Here is a 26,664-nt window from a genome sequence, read left to right as displayed (position 1 = left end):
CCATGCACAGTGCACATAGCTGTCTTATTTACCGGATATGATACAGCATCTAATAGTGCACATTTCATTGGTATGATCATTAATAAGAGTGGCTGTAGCCAAAAATAAATGCAAAACCTCTGTACTGTCAGTATGAGAAATAATAGAATGAGCTACTGTCAAGGTTTCCTATATAATTCTATGAAGTTTGGTGAAAGATTGAGTTCACGGAATCCTCTCTATTTGTTCATCTTTCCCCCAGATTTGTATACAGTTTTAAATAAAACAATATATATTTTTAATGCAGAAGGGAAAAAAAGATACTGTCATGAAATAAACATTTTGTTCTTGGGATTCACTCTACAAGATAATTCCTGCAAGGATTTTTAATAACTTATTCTTAGTTTCTCCTTCCTCATATAAAATCATGAATAGTCCTGTCATAGCATTAGAATTAAAGTAATCTGGGCCCCAGGTTTACTGGATTGAACCCAAACCATCTTTAAATGCCTTTCAATGAATGGAAACACCCCTCTGAGAGCTCATGGAATAAGCAGAAGGGCGCCTTAGGATCCACTTCCGTGGTCTGAATCTGAATCCAGTCCATGGTGTATAAAATGTTTACTCTCCTTTTCTGACATGGAGGATGTGAAATAGTTTATTCTTTTCTCAGCAGCTGTTCCTTGAGTAGCATGTTACATGATTTATGGTTGTAGACCAAAGGCATTTTGAATGTTGCTATTATAGCTGCTTGTTTCAAGTTGAATTTCTGGTAAGGGCTAGGAGGAGGAGCCGGTCTCATGGCTTAAGTGCCACTCAGCATTTAGCACCCACTCAGGGCGGCTGTCCCACTCCTTAGTGCCTCCTTCTCCAGCCGGCTTGCTGTCTGTCCAGCGGCCAGCAAATCCCACCCCTTAAGACCCCCTCCTCCTCCCACTTCCCTCCAAGGCTGAGAAACTGTAGATCCATGCTGTATGAGAGCTCCCCCTACTGGTGAGTTCCCTGCCTGGAGGCCTACAGCCTGCAGCTTTTCCAGGTCCTGAGGGGAGGGAGAGGCCATCTGCAGAGTTCTTCCACCCCCCCCCCCTCAATCTAGTGCCCGTAGTATTCCTGAATGCAATGGGCTTTTTCCCAGGTATGTTTATATGGCTTTGTACATGAACACTTGTCTGGATAAGCAAAATCTTTATGCCACGGGACGAGGCTGATACAACTTTCTTATTTTCTGATTATGGGAGCCTCAAATACATCTGCATAATAGACAATGGTGGATACTGAGAACTGGTGTGCCCTGGTGTTATAGGCTGCAGTCGGGGAAGTGGGAGGGATATAGATTATTTTACTCACCACTGAGGACTACTGTTGTTTCTGTTTTATGGGGTTTTATTCTTTTATTGTAAACTGCCACAAGTCAGACTGGTTTCGGAACTGGTGGTGGAGAAATCAAATAAATAAACAGCTGGAGAATTCCTCCACTGAAGGCTTATTCTCATGCAGTCTAACACTTTTACTTGTGAATTATTTAAAACTACATTGAAATGACATTGTCAAATCAACGTGCAGTTAAGGTATAAGAATAGTGATTTAAACACCAGATCTCCAGGTTGATGTTCTTGTTAAATTCATGTTTCTTAGAACAAAATGTTTTAATTATTTAACTGTAGGATTTACAGTGCAGTCTTTAGCACTGTCTTCTACATCCACTTAAATCAATGAGTTTAGAGTGTGACTGTTTAGAATTGGACTGTTAGGTAGCCCATTAAGTTCCAAAATAACATTTACAATGTAAAAACGTACAAATAACATATTAGTTGAGAAAGACCTGCAGTGTATTCTTCATTGTCAAACATAATTTCATCTTCAAATGGTATTAAATTAGGCAATGTTGCCAATAAATGATCAATGGGAAAAATATGCCTTTGACTCCTAATAGAAAGTTAGTTATTGAAAACTGATATTGTCCCCAAGATCACCTTGGGGTGGAAATTATTATGATCCATTTGAATTACCAGGGAGGGAATTTTAATTTGCTTTCAAAAGATTTGACGCAAAGAGGACTGAAAATGATATTTCTCTCAAAAGTTTTAAATAAAAGCAGGAATACCAACCAAGGAAAAGCAGTAGGCTTTAAAAAAATGCAGTCATAAATGCAGATTAACTGCAAAGTCCTGAGTTGTTGATATCCTGACAGCTTGACTACAAACTCCTATTATGGTAGGCTACAAAATGAGACACACTGGAATTTATTTAAAATGCTAGTTAGTAGATTTGGTTTTCTTTTAAAACAGCAACAAGTTCTGCACATTAAAAAAGAACACATTATCAGGAATAAGAGTTGAAGTTCAGTATTGCTCTTATCTTAACTCAACATAAAGTACACTCAAATCCAAACAAGAAGGTACAGTAGATATATAAAGCCCACACTGATGCACTGGGTAGCTGATTTTAGGAGATGCCACTTTAAAAAGCTTAGCCAGTTGGCTGTTGCATAGCGTCAACCAAAGGATAAGCCATGACAGGGTATGGGGGAGGCCTGGAGGCAATTGTGGGGGTGGTAAAACTTGATCACAGAAGAGCTGATGGAAAGTTACTGCATGTGATAAGCCCAGTGAAGGAATGTAGCTACAGTGATCCACAGGCAGATGTCCACTTTTACTTGAAGGTGACGTGGCATCAACTGCCAAGCCCACTGAGAGCCTTTTAAACACAAGGTTTAGCAAGTGGAATGATTGTCTGTATACCAGGCTGGATCCAGCACTAGAGTGGGGCAAACTGGACTCCCTTGTAGCATTTCGGCTGGGGAAAATGGTGCATGGAGAAAGCGGAAACCCCCTCCTGATGGCCTGGAATGCTCCCAAGGTGAACTGGGCCTTGGCATGGTTGGGAATTTGAGTTTCCCAATGGCAAGTATGACTGCAAGTCAGTTCATGAGAGCCTCGACTCAACTTATTTCAAATGTATTGCTTAGTTGGCGCTTCTGCCAGCCGCTTTCCATACTACAGCCTGTTCCACATGCATTTTGTTCATGCAGGTCCCATAATCCTCAGATTAGCCTTTTTTGAAGATCAAAGAAGACCTCCTACTTCCTTTTTTATGGACATAAATGCTGGATCCAATCTTAACAACCTGTAGCATTCACAGAATAAGATAATTGCAAATTCCCAACTGATATAGATACAATCTGTAACAACTACAACTTCATCTCTTTGATGTAAGGTACAAGTGCAGAGGCAGGAACTGGAATGCAGTCTACAACACGTGATCTTGGAAGAGCTTTTTCTTTTTGTACTCCACTTGTCACTCCCAGGAGTCTCAAAGTGGCTTACTCTCCCCACTTGCCCTTCCTCGCCCCACAATAGACACCCTGTGAAGTAGGTGGAGAGAACTGTGACTGGCCCAAGGATACCCAACTAACTGCATGTTTCTTTTAGGCAAATCTTTATGAAATTTATAAATACTGTCATCTGTAGAACTGGGGTTGGGGTGGAAGAGAATACAGTTAGGGCCTGTGTGAGCCAAAGGAAAAGACATCTGCAAATCAGAAGGAAAACCATAAACTGCATCAGTCAGCACTATGCTTTTGTGTGTGTCTTGCATCACATATTGCCATCTGGCAATTGTGAGCCACTTCTATCAATCCACACTTGCTCAGTTATCTGCTTGTTGAGTCATATTTCTGCCTATTATCTTGTCAAAACATTCACAAGAGGCACTGGAAAACTTGAGAGCAGTGCTGCATTCAAAACAGATTTTGCATCCGAGTTAGAGGTGCAGGGGTTGATTTATGTTGCCTATACTCATCTTCATCCCCATTACCTGTGCTTTGCTTTTTTCCTACAGGAAGAATAAACACCCTCTATGTGAATGGATTAAATATTGCCTTAAAGCAGTGGTCCCCAACCTTTTTATAACCGGGGACCAGTCAACATTTGACAATTTTACTCAAGACCGGGGTGGGGGTAGTCTTTTGCCGAGGGATGTCGCTGCCGCCTGAGCCCCTGCTCCACTTAGTTTCCCGCCGCGCCCCCCTGACTTCCCGCCTCCTGCCTGGATGGGGTGCAACTGACATCTGTACTGCAAACCAGGAATTTGTGAATGATTTTTGATGCCTCCCTATCTAAGAAGGTTCGGATCACTAAGGTAGCCCAAATGGTGTTTTTCCACCTGCGCCAAGCCCAGCTACTAATGCCCTACTTGTCCCCGGAACACCTGGCCACGGTGATCCATGCAATTTCCAGGTTAGTCTTCTGTAACTCGCTGTACTCAGGCCTACCCTTGTCCCTGACCCGGAAATTGCAATTGGTGCAGAATGCATCTGCACGGATACTTACCAGGTCACCTGGAGGGCCCATGTTCAGCCACTTCTGAAATAACAGCATTGGCTACCAATTTGCTTCCGGATCAGGTCAAGGTATTGGTTTTGACCTTTCAGGCTTTACGTGGATTGGGCCCTACTTAACTACAGGACCATCTACTTACTTATGCCCACTGCAGGGCACTTCGCTCTGCAGGTATGAATCTGCTGAGGGTCCTGGGGCCCTGGGAGGCAAGCCTGGTCCTGGCCCCTACCTGGTGGAATGAGCTCCAGGACGAGCTTTAGGCCTGTCAGAGCTCTCTGAGTTCCACAGGGCCTGCAAAATGGAGCTGTTCTGCCAGGCTTTTGGTCGAGGTCGGGTGGAAAGCCTCGGGGTATGTGATCAGGTCGCCCCCCACCTGCTCCTGTGCATGGTGTTAGACCATATCAGGAGCTGTTAACTGTTTTGCCAACCTGATTTTATGTCATCTGCACTGATGCCTGGAAGATGGGGCACACTGGAAACCGCCATCCTGTGTGCTGTTAGGGTTTGGTTTTAAATTGTTATTATTGTGTATATTTTATGGGATAGTATGATATTTTTTTCCTTCTGTAAATCGCTGCGAGCCAGTTTCCTGGGAACGGCAGTCTAGAAATCTAAACATAAATAAAGCATCTGCTTGCAGTACAAAGATGATGAAAACCATAACAAATTTGCTTCTTAAAAATGCAAGTAACCTGAAGTCAATGTTTGTCAGTATACCAAGATCAGTCCTTATTAAAACTTCTATAACCTGAGAGACCTCATTTCAAATGTATGTTGGATTTTGTTTTAAATTACTGCAATCCAAGCCTTAGAAGAACAACTTTGAGATTCAGAAAAAAAACAAAGCAATGTCAGTGTTCATGGGAAGAAACACCTTTATTAGCCAAGACTAAGCAGCCTCTTTCCATGGGATCAGAGGTGAATGCTGCATAATGCTTCCTTCTGCTCAACCACACATTACTCTGACAGTAAGATGCAGAGGAAACCACAGAAATGCCTCCTAAGTCACACAGCTCTGATAGAAAAATTTTACTCAAAGGTTTTTAAATACAAAGCTTTAAACTTCAACCGGTTGTTTCACTGAAACCTCAGCTTAACTATAAAACCAGGTAACTATTGTTAAAAAAATTAAAAGATCTTTAAAAAGTTTTGTTTTTTTAATACAAGCCACTTTAACTCTTTCAATTCTAGACAGTGTTAGAATACACAAATAAACTGGTATGTTTATTCCAATGCAGAGACCCTTGGTTCTGACACTGTTGTGTATTAGACATGTCCTGGGATGTTGCATTCATTTCCAGTCTCCTAAGGTCTGCGAATATGAATATACTGATTTGAATTAAACTCCTGGCAAAGTAGTGGGCAAACACAGAAGAATGGAAGATAGATTCTGCCCATACATGTCTATAACAACTTTCAGAAAATTAGCTATATATTTATTCTCTATTTCAGAGTTTATATTACTTTATCATTTTTTGGGGCTGGGGAGAGGAGGCTGCCACAATTGTCCTGCAAGACACATAACTAAGTCATTAATGCCTATTAGGAAGAGCAATAAGCTCTAATGTGTAGACTGAACTCTTATCCCCTAATACTTTTACATATTCTGTATTCTAGTTCTAGACTGAAAATCTGGAGGATTACTATAATTCCAGATTACTTTAAGAAGAACGCATTATGCTATATTCTATGCAGACTCCATAAAAGGCTTGTGAAAAGGATGATCACTAACTTGTTTATTATAGCTCCCTAGAATCCTACTAGTTTACAGAAGTAGTATATTGGATTTCTTGGTTATATAATGTCAGCTTAAAGAGAAAATGCTAACATTAATGCTAAGTATTCATGCCATTAGGTCGGATCCAAAGTTTGATTTTTTACCTCCCCATTCCTGCTGGAGTGTAATGTGCTGCCTGGAATACTGCATCGGTGTGAGTACACACACATTCTGTGTAGTCACGCATACATATTCCATGCCTAATGTAAGTAATCTTGTGTACTGTAAATTTAAGATATGGCCATTTCCAAAGCCACCTTTACCCTGTAGCAAATAGTATTAAGGCTTACAGTAAAGTGGAATCTTAAAGAGGGAAATTTATTTGGTGGGTAAGCAGTAAATGTTTAAAAATCAAAGGTTCACTAATGGGGAGGGGGGAAGCATGTATTCTTCAGAGGATCAAAATCAGAAAGAGGCAACAGTGCCAATCCAAATTGGCATGCCGAGTGCAATAGGTGAGTTATAGTCAATTAAATTAACCAAATGGTTACCCAATCAAGAAAATTCTAGTGGTTTTTCTATAAACATAACCCATTTGAGCAGACATTCAGAGGTCAATTCAAAACCATTGGTAAGAAGATGTAAAGTACCTGGCTTGTAGGGAAACAGAAGCAGGCAAAGAGTTGTGTTCTTAGCTGCCTCGAGTGGCCTATAAAGATAATAACCCCCCTTTTATTTGTGGTATACAAAAAAACCCAAGCAATAGTTTAGAACAAAGTTTTACAAATTTGTTTACCACAACAAGATTTTTTAAAACACACACAATAAGGCTCTGTAATTAGAAACTCAAATTACATTTTTTTACAACATACACAAAGCTGTTTCAAACAGAGGTGCTTAGGAAAGTATAAACATCATGTCACATTGACCAGATGTATGCTATCCTGTTAATTAAAAAACAAAAATACCTCCAGAAACCACTGGTTGCTGAAATATTCTGTACAAAATGAGTCCTCTCCTTATTTACTTAGAAGAAGTCCATTGCAGTTGGTCTTTTCTTAGCTGGCAATAAAGTAGATTTCTTTATTTGAGATGTCTCAGCAGGACAACCAGAAGCTGACTTTAGCACTCCATGGGGAGGTTTCTGCTTTGGATTGAAAGCCACACGTGAAGCTCCCTGGGGGCTGACTAAGATACTTTTGTCCGTCTTCTTAAATTCTGTCAAAGATTAAAAAGCAAAAATCTTAATTCAATGCTTGCATGTCCCTAGATGTTAGCATTTTTATGGGCACCAGAGTAATTTGTGGATGAAGGGGAACCAAACAGATTTCCAACAACCATGGGTTTCTGTTCCTCGCTCGGGTGAAATGGAGAATCATCTTGAATATTTCAACTCTTAATGAATTCTTCATCTGTTGGTAACAGACTATATTTACTTCAGGCTGGGGTCAGTTGGAGCCCTCGCCTCTATGGGCAAGTGTAGTTCAGTGCTCAGGAAAAGTGTGATCTGTGAGGGGAGAAGCCTGTTCTTCCAGGGGATGGCAATTTCAACAGGACTGAAGTTTTGCCTTCAACTCCACCACCTCAGATAGCAGCCATCTTGCTTTCTCTCTTATAGCTACATTCTACACAAGTACACAAAACTGAAGTCATTATTACATTTTCACACAATTGTTGTCTAATAAGATATTCCTTATTTGATCTGTCTGGGCTGCTTTCAGAGAAGCAACAAAGTAAAGGCACTCACCAGCTGTCATGTTCTTATTCAGTCCAAATGTGACCTTTTTGGAGATGGAATCCTGTAATTTTAACTATAAAAAAAGGAGATGAAGACCGCAGATAAAGGTTTTTTTTCTGGGTCAATTAAAAATCTTCCTTTTATTAAAACATTCTTCTCATCTCAACTGTTGAAAATAACTTGTAAAAATAAACTTTAAAATGCAATCAAATCACAACTACCAGTGGCAACTAAAAAGTGGATTTCTGAACTGTCTGTTTTAACACTGCAACCTGTCAGACACTTCCAAAACTCCCCCACCTTCTCCCCCTTACTAGTCACCCCCTTCATATCTCAAAATATGGCTGCACGTCTTGATCAGAAATATAGAGCACCCACTTCAGATGAGCTCCATGCCATTCCTAAAGTAAAGACATAAGATTCTAATGCAGATGTTTTAATATGTTGTATTAAACTAATTTTAAACTAATTTGAACTAATTTTAACTAATTTTAACTTTATACAGAGATTGTATTGAACTATACAAATGTTATCTGTCCTGAGTTCCCCAAAACAGGGCAACCTCAATCCCATAAATAATAAAATCAGATGTTTCTCCTTTCATGGGGGAATGAGGCTAAGAGATGTATCCTATGGTAGTGCTAAGCCAGGAAGGAAAGAGTTGGAGGCATTTTATAGAAATAAAATAAGTCTCTAAAGTGAAAGAGGGAGACTAGCAAGAGGATGGGGGCCTCATGCTGCAGAAAAAACTCTCCAGAAAAAGCTCACTATATGTGCAAAAATTGGCATATAACGGAAAAGGTAAGGCTGGGAACTGACATCTCTACACAAAAGGGTCCCCCCCCCCCACAAACACACAGGATCTATCTAGTTAGCCTTGACTGCAGTCAATATCTGCACAATAGAACTACATGCTAGGGTGTATTTGTTCTAAGAAAGAGATAGCACATTTCTGAGGGTTACCACTGTTTTCTGACTAGGCTTATGGGAGGTAGTGTTGTGTCTACAGCAGCCCAAAGATACTGATGAACTAATAATTCCACTGTTTTTAAAAGGCTGGTAGTTTAAGTAAATTGAAAAGTATAAAATAAAGCCCCGAAAAAGCAGACTCTTCTGTGCTGTTAATCCTGCTCCTGGATAATAACAAGAAATCCAACCATTGATTTTATTGTACTGGGAAGGCCACTAGCACATTTTGGCAACTAAGAACACACCCACAGATCTTGTAAGGAGCAACAGAGATCTTATCTCACAGAAGGACTCTGAAATAAGTGCAAATAGAAAAAATTACCCACCGACTTCGCACTTTGACTTTCTACCAATATGAACATTTCTCCGAAATAGCAGTACTTCTATAAATTCAGTGTCTTTAAGTGTTGCGATGAACCCAGAGGGGATGTAGCCCTCCCTAGAGCACATTCAACACCTGTCAAACCTGGCTATTTCAGCATGAATAAATGATATCATGTAGGTCAAGTGATTATATACACTGGCAGTTACCAAATGACACAGGATGGCCATAGCCAGGGACCCAAAAGTCTTCTAGATCAGTGGTCCCCAACCTTTTCATCACCAGGGACTGGTCAACGCTTGACAATTTTACTGAGGCCCGGGGGGGGGGGGGGGAGTCTTTTGCGAGGGACGTCGCTGCCACCACCTGAGCCCCTGCTCCACTTGCTTTCCCGCCGGTGCCCCTGACTTCCCGCCTCCTGGGGGGCGCTGCCAGCAGTAGCTGCGCAGTGTAACGCCAAGGGGGAGCCTTAGCCATGGCGACTGTCAGAGAACACCAAAGGTGAGCTGGCGGCAGAGTGGCAGGGTAGCCCCCAAGGCAGCAGCCAGGGAGGAGGACGAGGAGGAGCTGGGACCCGGTACCGACTGATTCACTGGCCGAGACCAGTCCCTGGACCAGGGGTTGGGGACCACTGTTCTTGATAGAAGAGCAATGCACTACAAGGGCTATTTCTCCTTCCTGGCCTTTTGTGGCAGCCTGTTATCGGTAACACTGTACCTGCAAGGATGTAAGGCTTCCTTTTGCTTTTCTAAAGAATACTGGCTTTGGCAGAGTTGTCTTTTCAAATTTCACAAAGTCATTCCCAGCCTTGGCCTTCCTTTTCTGTAGCATGATGGGATTGTCAATGGGTTCCTGTAGGAGGATAAAGAGCAGCTGAACACAGATGTACAAAAAAAGCACAACAGACAAGTTAAGGAGAAATAATGCAACACTGCACATTTGAGCTCAGGAGCTTGACAATGGCATGCATTACAGACAAAACACACTGCTGGTACTACAGAACTACAGCTCTGGCTGGGAGCTGCCTCACATATTTTCTAAACTGGACATGTGTACTGTGATAGCAGGCTCAACTGAGTGTTCTCTACCACATGGTGAGGGGTTTGGAGACCAAGACATATGAAGAAAGGTTGGGGGAGCTTGGTCTGTTTAGCCTGGAGAGGAGACGACTGAGAGGGGATCTGATAACCATCTTCAAGTATTTACAAGTGTGCCGTACAGAGGATGGAGCAGAGTTGTTCTCTCTTGCCCCAGAGGGACGGATTAGAACCAATGGGATGAAATTAATTCAAAAGAAATTCCGTCTAAACATCAAGAAGAAGTTCCTGACAGTTAAGAGTGGTTTCTCAGTGGGGAACAGGCTTCCTTGGGAGGTGATGGGTTTCCATCTTTGGAAATTTTTAAACAGAGGCTGGATGGCCATCTGACGGAGGCTGATTCTGTGAAGGCTTAAGGGGGTGGCAGGTTACACCTGCAATAGGGTTGTGAGTGTCCTGCATAGTGTAGGATTAGATGACCCAGGAGGTCTCTTCCAACTCTATTATTCTATGATTCTACATGCAACACAGCATACACTAGGGGCATACATGAAACATCTCTGTGCTTATAATAACTCTCAATATTTTATAGCCACAGCACTTGCTGTGGTGTGCCTCTCTTCCCCCTACAGTCACACGCCTGCTGCTCACTGTGTTTTAACTTAAAAAAAACTTTCAGCATTTGAACTAGCAACAAATAATATATTGGATAACTCCTTAGAAAAAACTGTTACTAATGATGGAAAAACTGGAGGCAAAAGAGTTACCCACAATGGGCGAGGGGGGAACCAAGCTGAGAGGATGAATACAAGTGAGCATGTGGACAGTGGTAGAAAAAATATGGGAGAAGCTCCTTACGCTGGTTTTGCACTTCTTGTTTTCAGCTTCAAGTCCATTTTCTTCTACAGTGTTTAGGATTTCCTTGATTTTCCTCTTCTTTTTCAGTCGGACCATTTTCTTCCTTGAGCCTCTCATCTTTCCTAGAATCCCTAATTTTTGTTTTTTCCTTAATTTAACTTTTTGGGAGGTGAGAGATATCAATTCCTTCTCTGGCTGCTTAACAGCCTCTTCAGAAAAACCATTTCCAGTGATGATCACAAACTCCTCTTTCTGTTTCCTCTTGGTCATGTTATTTGTATGATCTACAGATGCACAGTGGTCAAGACACCCTTCTGCAATGGTAGGCATTTGCCCGTTTTGATGGACAGTTTCCATGGGATCTTTCTGCAGGCCACCACTTTTCTTCTTTGGCTTTTTCTTTACACTGCTTACCAAACATGTCAATGTCTTCTTTTCTGAGCTGCTACTGAGTCCTCCTACAGGATGGGCAGCAAAGACATTTTCACTTGCTGTGTTACCCAAAGACTTCTTTTGCCTTTTGTTCATATTTGCTGATACATCGTTCTGGTTTAGCGATTTGGATTCTGCTAATACAACTGGTTCTTTCTGTTCACTTCCAGTAGCAGTGACCATGTCAGTACTTTGACTCAGTTTCCTCTTTCTCTTCCTCCTCTTCTTCTGCAACCCTGCATTGCCACCATTTTCGTCCATATCCATTTTTCTGTTTCCAGCATTATCTATTAAGGCAAGGTACATGGCTTTAAGCAAAAAGAAAGAGCAGTTGACTAGCACAGTCTTACATCTATTACCGGCAGTAAGTGTTTCTGTTTTAAGTGGTGGGGCATAAAGAACATAAGAAGAGCCCTGCTGGGTCAGACTAGTGGTCCATCTAGTCCAGCATCCTCCCTCAAGCAGTGACCAACCAGTTCCTCTGGAGGGCCAACAATGCATAGGCCTTCGCCTGATTCTGCCCCCTGGCTTTGGGATTCAGAGGCTTAGTGGAGGTTCCCTCAGCCACCAGGGCTAGTAGCCATTGATAGACACATCCCCCATGCATCTATCTAATCCCCCTTTAAAGCTGTTTATTTATCACCATATCCTCTAGCAATGAATTCAGTTTTAATTACTCTCTCTGTAAAGTAGCATTTCCTTTTGTCTGTGTCCAGAACCTCTTGCCCATCAGTTTTCACTAGATGCTCTTGAGCTCCAGTATCCTGTCTGAGCATCTGTCTGAGGTACTGCTCTACCCTTTGAGGGAGGTAGAACACGGATCTAGCTGGACAATCAGTTCATATAACCCTGTCATGACATGTTGCTATTAAATAGCACTTTAACTATCAAGGTACTCCCCAAAGTCTTCCTGATATTGATATACTCAGGGAACATGGCTTGTAACAGACTATTCCAGTTGACGCTCACAACAGAAAACCCTGACTACACACCCTAGTTTGAGATGTCTGGCAAGTTCCACTCCACCCTCAGACCTAGCAACACAGCAAAAGATATTTCCAGTGAAGAACCTCTATAATGGTAATGAAGCACAGCAAGAACCGGCTTAGACATAAAATAGTGAAAAACAAAGGCTTGGATTCAAGAAGTCCTTTTTGCAGACACCCCTCTGCCTGCTGTAGAGTGCATTCCTCTAACATGAGAAGACTGCAAGCAGAAAGAACATACAGGATCCAAGCTCAAGGAAACACACTGGAGATGCTGCTGCAGGCGATTCTCTTCCCCACCTTCTTTTTCCTGCTTGGTTTTATCTAAGGGTTTCCCAGATTTTCTCTTCCACTTCCTCCTGCTGAAGGTATCATCATCTTCATCCGTAGAAACATCTTCAGGGATGTCGTCTTGAGGAAATGTCCCTGATGTGCAACAGTAGCAGAATGAGACATACCACAATCATTTTGACCTCTATCCACCCTCATTTCACATTAGCAAAGCATTAATTTTCTGTCTTTAAAGAAAACAAAAACTCAGTCTTCACAATATATCCGCGTATAGTGGCCATTTGAAACAAGCTTTTCATTGAAACAGTACGAAAAGGGGACCACTTCAAATTTGCCCAGATTCTAAAACAACCAGGTAAGGATTCTATTCCTTTTGAGGTAAGAAACTCAAGCCAAAGCCCCTTGGACATGTTTCCAAGGACACATACGTCTACCATGATTGTATCTTTTCATCCAGTACTGTACAGTTGACAGCAAAATAAAAACAGAAGCACAGTGATGTTGGAGCCTCACCTTCTGCAAGGTCCTGGAACCTGGAAAACAAGTGAAAAAGAAGTTTTTATTTCTACTATCTGCCCACAAACAGCCCAAGCATTTTCATTCATCCTATTAAAAAAACAAGATAAACTGGGAAAGGGTAGAACCTTCATATCACTTACTTTTTAACCAGTTTGTAGAGGCGTTTTCTATTAAAAGCTGGCGTGTGCTTCCTGCTGCCTAATTCAAAAAGCATATCGGCAATGCTTTTATAATCAAACTATCAAATAAAAAATAGAACAATGTTATAGCTGTTTAGATCGGATAAATGAGCATTTGCCCAGTTTCTCAAACTTCTTTAAAGCAGAAGTTTTCCAAGTAAGACAACACAAAAATTGAATAAATAAGGCAGTTTCTCACAAAAAAGTTATGCAAGTGAACCAATAAACTAAAACAAGATGTTAAGCATATAATCATCACTGTTTTTTTAAAAAAACTCCATTACATTTATTAAAGTTATACATTTATCAGACCATAAAACTCACATTCACATCCTGTAAATGTAGTTAACTTCCAGCAGCACCTCATCCCACTGGGCCTTGCACCAGCATAGTTTTACCACAAGTACTGATAAAAGACTAAGGAAAACTTTTATTCCACGACGTGACGAAGGGGCGAGCTAGCCTATTGCAAAGGCACAACGATGGGTCTAAAACTTTCATATCATTTTTTATCCTTGCAAAGTTCCTAACGATGAAAGATGCGGATATACAATGCATCTAGTTATCCTAATCTCTTCATAAATTGAAAGATGCTGTACTATCAGATGTGTACTATCACCATTTTATATTGACAACATTTTTTTCTACTCCACACATCTGAGTTAGTGCGTCTGCCCACTTTGTTACCAGCTCAAATCTCCACCTGCACTCTAGGCCTGAGGTCACATTGCCACAGCAGTCAAGGATTTGAGACTCTGCTCATGAGTTCCAATAAGCGGGGCAGAATCAAGAGCCATACTTTGGGAAATCTAGACACTTGATGGTTTACAGGCCAAAACGCAGCAGCACGTGCAAGACCCGTGTAACAGACACAGGTCTCCTATGTTTGAATGACACAACTGCCACTTAAAAACAACGGCACAGTAACAAGTCTTTTTCGTCATGTGGCTAATTCAGTATTATCTGTAGGAGTTCAAATTAAAGGAGACCAGCTCATGTAGATCAGAAGAAACCACTGGCACATGAGTGCTACACAAGCAGACACCTTGCCAAAGAGGACACCTACCTGAAGGACAGGACCAATGTTATCATCTGCGGCATCTAGGTTCTCTTCTGCTTCCCCATCTAGCGAAGGTTTGTTTGGCAAGTTCCTGTCTGCACAGTACAGAATAAACAACACTTGAGCCTTTGTACTAATGCAGTCCAGCACAAGATGAGAGGCTGAAGTTTTCCTCCATCCATTCTTTTATAAAGCTCACCTTGTTACCAGCATGGCCCTTACAGGGCAAGATGAGGGAACAAATTCCCATCCAAAGGTCTGAGGGCCAAACAACTTCTCATCCTGCCTTGTGTGAGGCAGGTGTGTGTCTTTGCCTCTGACTGGCAGCCTGAGATGAGCAAATTATTCTGCCTCTCATGAAAGAAAGGATACGCCCCTAGTGTGGGAAAGACTCTGCTGGCAAGAATTTTGTCAGGTCCTTTGGATCACAACTGATAGAAGGCTGATGGGGGGTGGGGAACAACTTGGTTCTAAACTAGAAATGTGAATGGCTAGAAAGATTTCTCCTTGCCAGTGAAGAGCACCTGCAGATTTCCTCCCTATATGAAGGGAACTGAAATAGGGGAAGCCAGTCAGGAGCAAAGATGTTTATGAGTGACTTGTGCTTGGCAACAAAACATGAATGAGCACGCAGGTAGGGTGTGTGCATCACCCCCACCCCTCCCCCGAGTAGCCTTCAAAGAAGCTTCAGACTGAACACTTCACAGCAATCCAAGCTCTGGGTGATCAGAGTACACACCCCGGTAGCCTTTGCTATACTCACCTTTGGCCACAAGCTTATTCTCTTCGTCACTCCAGTCATCCTCTTCTGATAGATCATCATCACTACCTGCTTTCAGTTCCCTCATTAAATCTTCTACAGCAAATGGACACTGATCCACAATGGTTTCAAAGATACCACGGATTATGACTTGCAGCAGATGACGACTGAGTTGTTAAAGGGGGGAAAGCACCACAAAGAAATAGTCGGTCATACTTTATTACAGTTGTTCAGACCAAGTTAATCACAGAGATATACTTTATACCATTTATACCTTTGAAAGCCTACCTCATACAGATTTTAAGAATTGCATTGCAATATGCAAAGGACAACAAGTCATCACCTGGGTCCTGAAGCAAGAGTTTGATTTATTCCACTATTCTTTTGCTAATATCCCAGCATTGCCATCGCAGTACCCAAAGAATCAAAAGAAGATATAGTTCCCGGTTACGCAGAGTTTTGTTTCAGGCACACATAAGACAGCTAAGTCTTGCCTCACAATGGGCATTCTACTTCCTCTCTTATGCTTAATTTTGTTCTGGAGATCTGCTCAGCTACCTCCAGGTTGAAGCAGCAAAACTGGAGAGATCTGGGTTCAATCCCCACTCAGCCATGAAGTTTACTGGGTGACGGTGAACCAGGCCCTTCTCTATAAACTTAATTTAGCTCACAGAGTTGGTTTGATGATGCAGAACATATGCTGCCCGAAGCTCTGGAGAAAGGCAGGAAAAAAAGTGAAACATATACCACTTGTAAAACAATAGGTAAAGGTATCCCCTGTGCAAGCACCGAATCATGTCTGACCCTTGGGGTGACACCCTCTAGCGTTTTCATGGCAGACCCAATATGGGGTGGTTTGCCAGTGCCTTCCCCAGTCATTACCGTTTACCCCCCAGCTCATTTGGGTACTCATTTTACCGACCTTGGAAGGATGGAAGGCTGAGTCAACCTTGAGCCGGCTGCTGGGAATCAAACTCCCAGCCTCATGGTCAGAGCTTCAGACAGCATGTTGGCTGCCTTACCACTCTGCGCCACAAGAGGCTCACAATAGAGATAGCTCTAAGACAATACAGATACCACTAATTTCCAGAGTCACTACAAGTAGTAAAATCCAGCAACTGAACATACTCCTTAGTCTTGGCCGCAATTTTGCAGAAGGGCTCGATAAACTTGAGATTCTGGTCTGCTGTGAGCTACAAAAATCAAAGAAAACCAAACATGGTTAGGTGGTCCAGGTTTTTCCAAAACTACTGTAATATTCTAAAAAGAAAGGAATGCATATCTTCTAAAGTCAAGCTGCCAAGGCTGCTTGGGGAAAATCTTGACTATAAAGGTAAAGGTATCCCCCGTGCAAGCACCGGGTCATGTCTGACCCTTGGGGTGACGCCCTCTAGCGTTTTCTTGGCAGACTCAATACGGGGTGGTTTGCCAGTGCCTTCCCCAGTCATGACCGTTTACCCCCCAGCAAGCTGGGTACTCATTTTACCGACCTCGGAAGGATGGAAGGCTGAGTCAACCTTGAGCCGGCTGCTGGGATCGAACTCCCAACCTCACGGGCAAAGCTTTCAGACTGCATATCTGCTGCTTTACCCCTCTGCGCCACAAGAGGCTCTTATCTTGACTATAAACCAGGGTAAAACATTTTATAGGTGCAGTGTAGGTATGTGTATAGCTTAATTTAAAGAAAGGGTATTATTCATGAACACCCACATTCTCATCAATATTATGCAATACCAGATTAGTGAAGCACAAAACTGTACACCTCTCTGAGATGTTGGAGGAATAAGAAATGGACTTGGCTTGCAGAACAAACACAAGGACAGAAGGACATGGTGTGCCTGTCTCAACTTACACACACTGGTTACCCTGCACTACTGGACGACAAATGTGGCTATCACCCTGCATGAGACCTTCAACCTCCAGACTTCCAGTGCAAACTATCAGTGGCATTGGCTGTGTGTTCCTCACATTAGGCATGAAGGATAGATTAGGCAACCTTCTTGTCTACCAGCCACTGAGTTCCCCAGTAGGTACAGTTGGTGAATTAGCAGAACTACAGTTGAATGTGGTGCTGGAGAACCCAGGACTCTTATAATTTTTTTTTATTTCCTTGGGTCTCTACCAAATTGTGAGTGGCCCAACACACTAAAGAGATCACACCCTGGGCTCAAATGTTTGTACTGGGAAACTGAGGGAAGGCTTGGTTTCAGGGCTGGAGATCTATCCTAAGCCATGATCTGACCACTGCCTACTTTAAGTCAAGGTGAATGTGGCTCCAATGGCCCACATGAGAGGGGGTCCCATTTAATAAGGTCTGCCCACAGAAGCTCTTGAACCATACTGGATTTCAGAATGCTCTGGGGGTTATAAGGATTCCAGGCATGTGTTTAAGCCATAGTGGAAAAGTGAAATGTCAAGGCTTCTTGAAGCTATCTACAAGGTTGCCTCTCAACAACCTATCCTGCCTTTGGAATGCTTATCATGGAGCTAGGCAACCTGAAAGTGTTGGGAAACATCTAGGACAGTGCTGTACAGCGGTGGTCCCCAACCACTGGGCCACGGCTCCCTCTCCCTGCCCCCCCCCCAGTAAGAAACTTCCCAGGCCGCAAGCAAATCGGGCACAAAAGCGGCCAATTAGCTTGCGGCCCGGCAAGCTTCTTTTTGTGGGAGGGGGGTAGAGGGAAGCGCAGCCGCGCATGCACAGCTGGACAATCGCCCTCCCCACCGCCACCGGTCCGCAGCCTTAAAAAGGTTGCGGATCACTGTTGTACAGAATCTGACAGATTATACAAGAGAGCTCATTGTAAGACCTATGAAGCAACAGTAATTGTCATAGCACCAGCTAGCATCACCCAAAATCTGCTATACTTAACTATGAGCCTCTAACACTCTAGCTGTAATACTTTTGCCAATTTTTGTGCTGATAAAATCAAGAATACATTTTGACCTGGAAGTTAGCAGTAACATAGGTACGCCAGAAGACGTAATACACTGGGCTGTTTATGAAGCATTCTGACACAGCTTCCATGACGGATGTGCTCAAGACCCTGGCATTTGTGAAGTTCTCTACTTGTGTGACAGTGTTTGAGAGGGGTGGTATAAAAATTGAAGGAATAAAAGCACCATGGATCCTTGTCTATCCTGGTTGTTAAGATCATGTAAAGACCACATCAACTAACCCTACACATCTGTCGCTATATTAGAGGTCCTGAATTGCTGTCTGGCTGCAGTACTTAACTGGCTAACAGGGAACAAGTTGAAACTAATCCCTGAAATGACAAAAGTAGTGCTGGTTGGAGAGGTCTTGAAAGTCATTATTCCCTCCACCTTTGATGGAATTCAACTGATCCTTACTCAGTGAAAAGCCTTGGGGTTATACTGGATCTAGCTTTAGTATTAGAGAAGCAAGTCAATGCAACTGCAAACAATGCTTTCTACCAACTCTGCCTAGCCTGTAAGATTGCCATAACTTTGATATGGGTGACCTGACCACCTGAACTCAAGCCACCATAATATCAAGACTAGGCTAATGTCATGCACCATACATTGGTCTCCCCTCAAAAATTAACTGGAAATGTCAAATGGCCCATAAGCTGTTAGCAGGAACTAGAAGGAAAATTCATTTCACTCAATTCTGCAGGCAATCTACTGGTTGCTCATTTGTTACCAGGCTGAGTTTAAGTTACTGGCTGCACCAAACAAGCTCCTTCATGGCCTTGAACCCACTTATTTGCAGGACTGAGTCTCCTTTATGTCCCACCACAACTTCTTTCATCTCTTCTGCAGGTGTCAACCTGCCAAACCACAAGTGCATCGACAACAATTGCTAGTGCATGGACTTTCTCTGCTCTAGCTTCCACTTTATAGAACATAGGATAGGAAGGCTCTTATTCTCCGGGCTTTTTGCAAACTATGCAAAACTGATTTATTCCAGAGGGTTTTTCTACACAGGTAATAGGGTTACAAGGAGCAAAATGGAAATGTATGGTTTAATTAAACGGACTATAATTAGAGAGTTAACTTGAATGCAAGTCACTCTGCTAAGTATGGCTGGTTAAGATGTGTCAAGCCAGGACCTGAAACTATGGTCTGAACCAATAGTTGAATCTAAGGTATCGCATGAATTATAAATGCAGCCATCCTGGTTTGTTTCTAGAGATGCCCTAGGAACTGCTGGGTCTCTGTGGGAGAAAGAATTAAGGAAATGAAAGCAGCGCTTGTCAAATTATATGAATGATCGTGTATGAGCCTACCTCTTTAGCCCCAACTTTAGCCAGTTCTTCCAAGTAGATTTCAATAAAATGCAGTTTGACCCCAACAGCAGCATTGCTTTCAGGGTGGATAGCCTCTCTCATTAGTAGGTTGAGAAATGGTTCAGTGAAACTAAAGAAGGAAAAAAAAGATGTATACAATATCCCCCTGTGTCATACCATCAGCTCCAGGATAAAATTATTTATTTAGCAAAATTAGCATACAGTGCTATGAAATGGATGTTTAGGGACATGAAACAGATACAAGAGTACTTGCTGACTAAAGAAGCCCAAGAGCCAAAATTATGAAAAGTATTAGGAGAGCTATTCAAATACATCATGACAGTGGATGGAACTATTCACAAAGCAAAATGGAAACTGGACATCGGTTCATGTTTAGAAGAATCGGAAAATAAATGCTGAATATGCAGTAACAATAAAATTAACAACCTATTTGAGGAACAGGTCTATTATGAAATTTGAGGAAAGATGTATTGTTATGCTATCAGGAGACAAACTTAACATGATCAAATATATACAAATGTATGGTAATGAAACAGAAGTTGAATTAAAATCTGTTCCAAATGAAATACCCTGAATATAAATGAGTTATTTATATAACTCAGAGGCGCCGAGAACTCACCAACCCCAAGACAGAGGTCCTGTGGCTAGGCAGAAAGGTGGTGGGACAGGATGCGCATCTGCCCATCTTGGCTGGGATGCAGATGAATACCGCTCCCTTTGCTACGAATCTGGGGGGTGATCCTGGATGCTTCCCTTTCAGTGGAGGCCCAGGCCACGGGCATAGCCCGCATGGTGTGCTACCATCTTCACCAGACGAGGCTACTAGTGCCCTACCTGCCCTCAGACTGTCTGACTACAGTGATTCATGCAATGGTCACCTCTAGATCAGATTTCTGTATCTTGCTTTACACAGGCCTACCCTTGTCTTTGACCCGAAAATTGCAGCTGGTGCAAAATGCAGCTGCTAGAGTCCGCACAGGTACACCTTGGAGGGCCCACATCCAGCCTGTGCTGAGGCAGCTGCATTGGTTACCAGTCACAACCCAGGTCAGATTCAAGGTGCTGGTATCAACCTTTAAGGCCATCCATGGCTTGGGCCCTGCCTATCTGAGGGACTGTTTATCTCCTTATGCCCCCTGCAGGGCTCTTCGCTCTGCAGGTGCTAATCTGCACGTGATTCCTGGCCCTAAGGAAGCATGCCTAGCCTCAACCCAGGTCAGGGTTTTCTTAGTCCTGGTCCTGATCTAGTGGAATGAGCTCCTGGAAGAGCTGAGGGCCCTGACAGAGTTGTCAAAGTTCCACAGGGCCTGTAAAATGGAGCTCTTCTGCCAGGTCTTTGGCTGATCCTGGGGTCAGGAAGAACTGGGCCCCCTTTTCCAGACAATGCTTAACATCATGTGAACCCACCCTGCGGTGCTGGCTAAGGATGAGGGAGGGTAGTTGAGGGATTATGCTGCCTTCTTGGTTCTGTTTTTAAGGGGAATGTTGATTGGTTTTATTGGGAGGGGGGTTATCTGTTTTATATGTCTATGGATAGAAATTCAAATAATAAATAAATATATAAGATATATACATTTCTTTTGTACTATGATATACTACTTATCTATTAAATGTTCTAATTAATATACAGGTGGTAAAAATTATGCTGAATATGTAGTAATGATGAAACCAGCATTGTAGTCAAATAGATTAGTTATGAAGCAAAATATAAATGATGAATACAATTGTGCCCAAAGAGAAATATTTTTTACAGGTAATATCGTAGAAATTATGAGAAGGACAAAAGGGAAATATTCTGTTCTATACAGGATTGTCTTGGACAAATGTAATAATGTTGTACAATTTTTTCCTTTTCCTTTATACTTTCTAATATGTGCATATATGTGTATTGCACACACCCGCACAGAAAACAGTCTTTCATGAGATAATCATAAGTTTCGGCTTTATTTTAAACCAGATTGTTTTAAAAGGCAAAGCACAGGCAAAACTTTTTAAAAATTCTGATTTACATTTTAAGAGATACGTATTTTTATCCATCTTAATCTCTCTGCTTATAGGGTTGTTGTGATTAAAATAGCAATTCCTATATATTCTTGGAGACAAAAAGATCAACAAACACAAGCACCAAAATTTAAAACCAAAGCTGAAGTTGTAGCACTTATATGGAATTAGGTCCTCCTGAACTTGGTGGAATTTCCTACTGAAAATGCATGATCAAGATATAAGAGTTTGAAAAACTCTTGTGGAAAAGACACATTATAATTGCTAAGATTCCCAGTTGGGTTTATCAAATAGAGCTAAAGTTAGTTCATTAGTAATCCTCCCTGTCCAGTGGACTCATCCCCCCACCCAACAGGTTACCCACCTTTCGTTCCATCCATTTCTCTTCAGCACTTCAAAGGACTGCCTCAGTACCATGCGAATCAACTAGGTTAAAAAAAATTCCCATTACAAATTTTCTAGTCAAAGAAATGTTTGATTATCACCAAACCTTGGTAGAAAAACAATTTCTCATACATATGTATAGAAATAGAATAGTTTCTCCACAACATCTTCTTCAGTTATATAACATTAAGGTAACATAAACTTAGAAATTAATGCCTCAGTGCTAAACCATTATTTACCAAAAGGTTTCAATGAGACCAAAGAACTAGGCATATTAAGCCACACTAAGGAAACATCACATGTCCTTCAGTCACCTTTCAGTATGTAAGAGAAGAATCATATTCAGTGTATTTGAACCATATCTGACCTGTGAAATCTGGCCGGTCTACAGAATCAGAAGCATAATATGGCATGACTCCATTGAGCTTTTAGAATGCAGTTAAAGTCAAAGTAGCCTGAGAAAGTGAATATTTCTATGTGGGGAGTGTGGGGCATGGGAAAAACATTCAAACATGCGATTTCTATACCTACGTCCTGAAATTTCATATATAATATATAATTTTCTTTTTCTGAACCTGTCTACCTGCTCTTGGTCTTAGAAACATAGTCAGAATGCTACCACATAATCATAGTGAAAGGGACCTCTAGGGTCATCTAGTCCAACCCCCTGCACAATAGATTTTTGCCTGACAGAAGTAGAAGCCTGCCAATGAGAGGAAGTTAAAAGGAACTTTTACCTTACAAATTCACTATCATTGGCTCAATACACATCACAACAAAACATGGTTAAGCTTAATTAAATCTGATGCGATGTCTACTGACAAAACATGTTTAGATTTGGGTTATATCCAGCAGTTAGTACAAGTCATTGTTTGGGGCATTACCTGAATTTCAGCCATAGACAGAAATACATTTCTGTTATCATAGAAACAATCTCTGTGTGGCTAAGATTTTAAAAGGATGCTATAAATACAACCCAAAAAGTATATCCACGATCAATAGCCTCAACATCACAGAAAGTGATACTGAATAATGGAATTTTTTTATGTTCTTAAATGGCACTAGTTGGTTTTTACCATGTAAAATTTATCAAGGCGCAGTCTGTCTATTCCATTCCATTCACGGTTCATGGTTTGCCAAAAAGTCTCAATGAACAAATGCCCTGCAGTGAAAAAATAGTCATAATTTAATTTGTATATTCATCTCAAGCATTTCCACTAAGTCACAGGAAGAAACCATTTGAGTTTCCATGCAGCAAGGATATCGCTGGGAGTAGAGTCAAGTGAAATTATAATAACATTTAGATCACCATACAGAGAACATTAGGAACCCTAATAGGAACAGGGGCTGTAGCTCAGTGGCAGAGCATTTGCTGAGCATAGAGAAGGTCCCAGGTTCAATCTCCAGTTAAAGATGTGGCTGTAGTAAATGATGTGAAAGACCTCTGCCTGAGATCCTGGAGAGTCTTTGGTGGCCTGAGTAGACAATATTGACCTCAATGGAGCAGGTGTCTGATTCAGTATAAGGCAGTTTCATGTGTTTAACTGTGAAATACTGAATCATAGACCTTAACGGCAGCAGGCAGTAAGGAAATATGCAGGTGCAAAGAATTCACTGGCCAATGACAGTTTGGTCAGGAATTATTAAGCATAACTGCCACCCTGTGTTGTCCATTTTATACCTCAACCAATACCATTTCTGGATGCTGCCTCTCATAAGCATTATGAGAAGAGGAAAAGTTATTGATGCAGAAACCAAGTAAAACAAAGATTTCTCAAGACAATGCAGTCTTAGTGGACCAGTCACACCTTTTGTTTGTAGAACTTCCATCACTGAAACAAAATTCAACAAGTTATCTCTTTGAGGAAGTTTCTAAATGAATCAAATGTGTCCAGTCACTGCCAAAAACGACAGCCACACATGACTCTTCAGAAGTAGCTGTTTCCAAATGCAACAAAACTTCTCAGGATTCACAATATATGCACCATGCAAATAAAATGAGAAAGACTTACGCGCATCTATATTCTCTATTACATGGATAAGCTGTGATATATTGTTTGATAACTCTTCCTAAAAACGAAAGAGAAAAAATGTTGAATATAGTGTTTCAAAACCAGATTCCCATCCACCATTTCAAGTGTGAATAAACTCATGAATGAGACCCAAAAGAGCAAATATGCATACTCCCAATATTTACCTACTGTCTTTTCCAGGAGATAAAGTTTTAAAGCTGTTCACAGATTTGGCACAAGAGTAAAAGATATCTTCTCTCTATGTGCAAAATATTCTCTATTCCATTATTTTTAATTAAACAGCTCAGCATACATACAGCACTTCCAGATGTACAGCAATACAAGCTTACAAGCTTCTTAGGTGCAACAACTGCATATCTGACTGTAGAGGATAAAGTTACAAACAGGCACTAAATTTTGAAAGCATTGATCTATAATTAATGGTAGAAAAGCACCAGACTGCTTGGTTTATAACTATTCACATTTTACATAATTTCAAGAAATGTAATTGTGAAAGCATAGATTTGTTTCATTATTCCTTGTTAAAAACTAGAATACAAGTTGGCTTTTATATCCTGCTTTTCACAATCTTTTTCCCTTCCTCTCCCCACAACAGACACCCTGTGAAGTAGGTGGGAATGAGAATATCTTTAACAGGATTGTGACTAGTCCAAGGTCACCCAGCGACTTCATGTAGAGCAGTGGTCCTCAACCCCCGTTCCGGGGACCGATCCGTAGATCAGTCGGTACCGGGCCGCTGCTCCTCCTCCTCCTCCAAGGCTGCTGCCTTGGGGGCTGCCCTGCCACTCTGCTGCTGGCTCACCTTTGGTGCTCTCCGGAGGCTGCCATGGCTGGGGCTCTCCCTCAGCGTGGCATTGTGCAGCTGCTGCTAGCAGCACCCCCCAGTGGGCGGCGGGAAGTGAGGGGCTCAGGCAGCGGCAGGTGGCGGGAAACCAAGTGGAGCAAGGGCTCAGGCGGCGGCAATGTCCCTCAGCAAAAGTAAAATTCTCAAGCGTTGACCCGTCCCCGGTGATAAAAATATTGGGTACCACTGATGTACAGGAGTGGGGAATCAAAGCCTATACTCCAGATTGGATGCTGCTGCTCCTAACCACCAAACCAAGTTGGCTCTTCCACTACTACACTACTCCGTATATAATGACATTTTTGTTCTGCATGAGTTTTCCTTCTTAAATAACAGATAAAGCTGTGTTCAAAGACTCATTCAGGATTCATTCTGACAAAGGCTAAATTATAGCTGGCAAGACTACACACTACAGACAGACTGAACACGAGTTTTGAGAGCCAGCTTGAACACTTCACTCGCATTCTAAGAAAAATTCAGATGTCTAGCTGCATTAGTCTGAAGCAATAAACAAAGTTCAAGTCCACTGGCACCTTTAAGACCAACAAATCTTTCTCCTAAGCATAAGCTTTTCTGTGCATATATCTGATGAAGAGTACACACACATGAATGCTTATACCATGAATAAAACTTGGTTAATCTTAAAGATACCACTAGACTCAAACTTTGTTAAGAAATGCTATATCACTGATTTTTATTTTTGAACCAAATGGTTTAAAATATGCATCTTTCATGACACAATTTGCAGGCAGAGTAGGTATTTCAGATGGGTTAAGTCTTTATTTGTCACTCACTTTGTCACTCTACCTAAATACTAGCTATCTTTGGCACATTTGTTGGTTCTGATTACTTCTTAAAATAGTTCTGCATGGTTTGCAAGATGGAGCTTTTCCAGCAAACTTTTGGTTGGAGACAGTGATAACATATAATGTGCAGCCCTTTAAAAAACACTTCCATATCTAGTGACAGGCCTATTCAAAAGGACAGCACTAGAAACACTAGCTGTAATTGATGTTGCTGTTAGTTAAAGATGGCTTTAATAAGTATTATTTTAATTATGTTATTGTTTTATTGATGCTGTACACCGCCTTGAGTGGTCTACCAGGAGGGTTATATATAATAAATGGAATATATTATCACTCATCATTGCATATCACTCATCATTCCATATAAATGGAACTATTATCTCTCAGGACACTGTCAATAATTAAATCCATAATCACGAAGTTACAGTTCTGTTCATGCTTATTCTGGCATTAACTGAGAGTTACTTCCGTGTGAACACAAAAGTGGAGAGTCCCTAGATCATAAGATTGACAGAACATGTTGTTTTGACATACCTGCAACAGAGGCTTATCCTGCATCCACAAGCAATAAAATAGTCCTTTCCATATTTTTAGAAATTCTTCTTGGTTGAATCCACCTGGAGAATCACATGACATTTGAAAGCTTAAAGCACATCCGTCTCGCCTCCAGAACAACTACAACTACGCCACAACCGCACTCCCCTCTCTCATTCACCGCCAGAGTTTAAGAGCATCTACAAGGAGCAGCCCCGCACCCATTATCACCCTCGCGCTTCTCCCCCCACGTCGTCCTCGTAATAACCTCGTGCCTTCCTCCTGGGCACGGAGCCCGGCTCCGGCGTCCCCAGCGCCACGTGCTCCGCCAGCGCTCACCTGCCGGATCCTGGCTCCTCAGGATCATGTAGCTCCGTAGCTTTTTCAGCGCCCGGTCCCGAATCCGCTTCTCGTTGGCGGCCAATCGCTGAGCGAACTGGATCTCGGGCGGCTGCACGGCGGAAGCCACAGCGGAGGGCGCCATCATCCGCCTCCGCTGCCCAGCGCTGTGTGATGAGCCCAGCCGCCTGGCCGAACGCTCGCGGATGACGTCACAGCCCCAGCCACGTCGCGCGCGTTCTAAGCCGCTCGTTCAGCGACG

At 42.0% G+C, this 26,664-nt stretch overlaps 1 protein-coding gene across 2 annotated transcripts; it reads right to left on the bottom strand.

Annotated features, from left to right (window-relative positions):
• Positions 1-5,176: 5,176 nt before the first annotated feature.
• On the bottom strand, positions 5,177-26,636 carry RRP1B (ribosomal RNA processing 1B). 2 transcript variants are annotated; one of them, XM_077342827.1, is made up of 16 exons: positions 26,403-26,636; positions 26,064-26,146; positions 23,859-23,916; positions 22,923-23,008; positions 21,827-21,888; positions 19,441-19,570; positions 16,316-16,380; positions 15,191-15,354; positions 14,434-14,522; positions 13,329-13,426; positions 13,183-13,202; positions 12,679-12,804; positions 10,961-11,679; positions 9,783-9,917; positions 7,784-7,847; positions 5,177-7,254 (listed from the first exon to the last, which is right to left on the bottom strand). In XM_077342827.1, the coding sequence occupies exons 1-16, from the start codon at positions 26,548-26,550 to the stop codon at positions 7,064-7,066; spliced, it is 2,238 nt and encodes a 745-aa protein (XP_077198942.1). In that variant the 5' UTR covers positions 26,551-26,636; the 3' UTR covers positions 5,177-7,063. The 2 variants fall into 2 exon arrangements, with proteins under 2 accessions (XP_077198942.1, XP_077198943.1); XM_077342828.1 differs by lacking the exon at positions 5,177-7,254 and adding an exon at positions 7,263-7,661.
• Between the last annotated feature and the right edge of the window lie 28 nt (positions 26,637-26,664).

This window comes from Paroedura picta, chromosome 6 (assembly GCF_049243985.1).
Source record: "Paroedura picta isolate Pp20150507F chromosome 6, Ppicta_v3.0, whole genome shotgun sequence".
Taxonomy (NCBI): domain Eukaryota; kingdom Metazoa; phylum Chordata; class Lepidosauria; order Squamata; family Gekkonidae; genus Paroedura; species Paroedura picta.
This window is presented reverse-complemented; position numbering and strand designations above follow the sequence as displayed.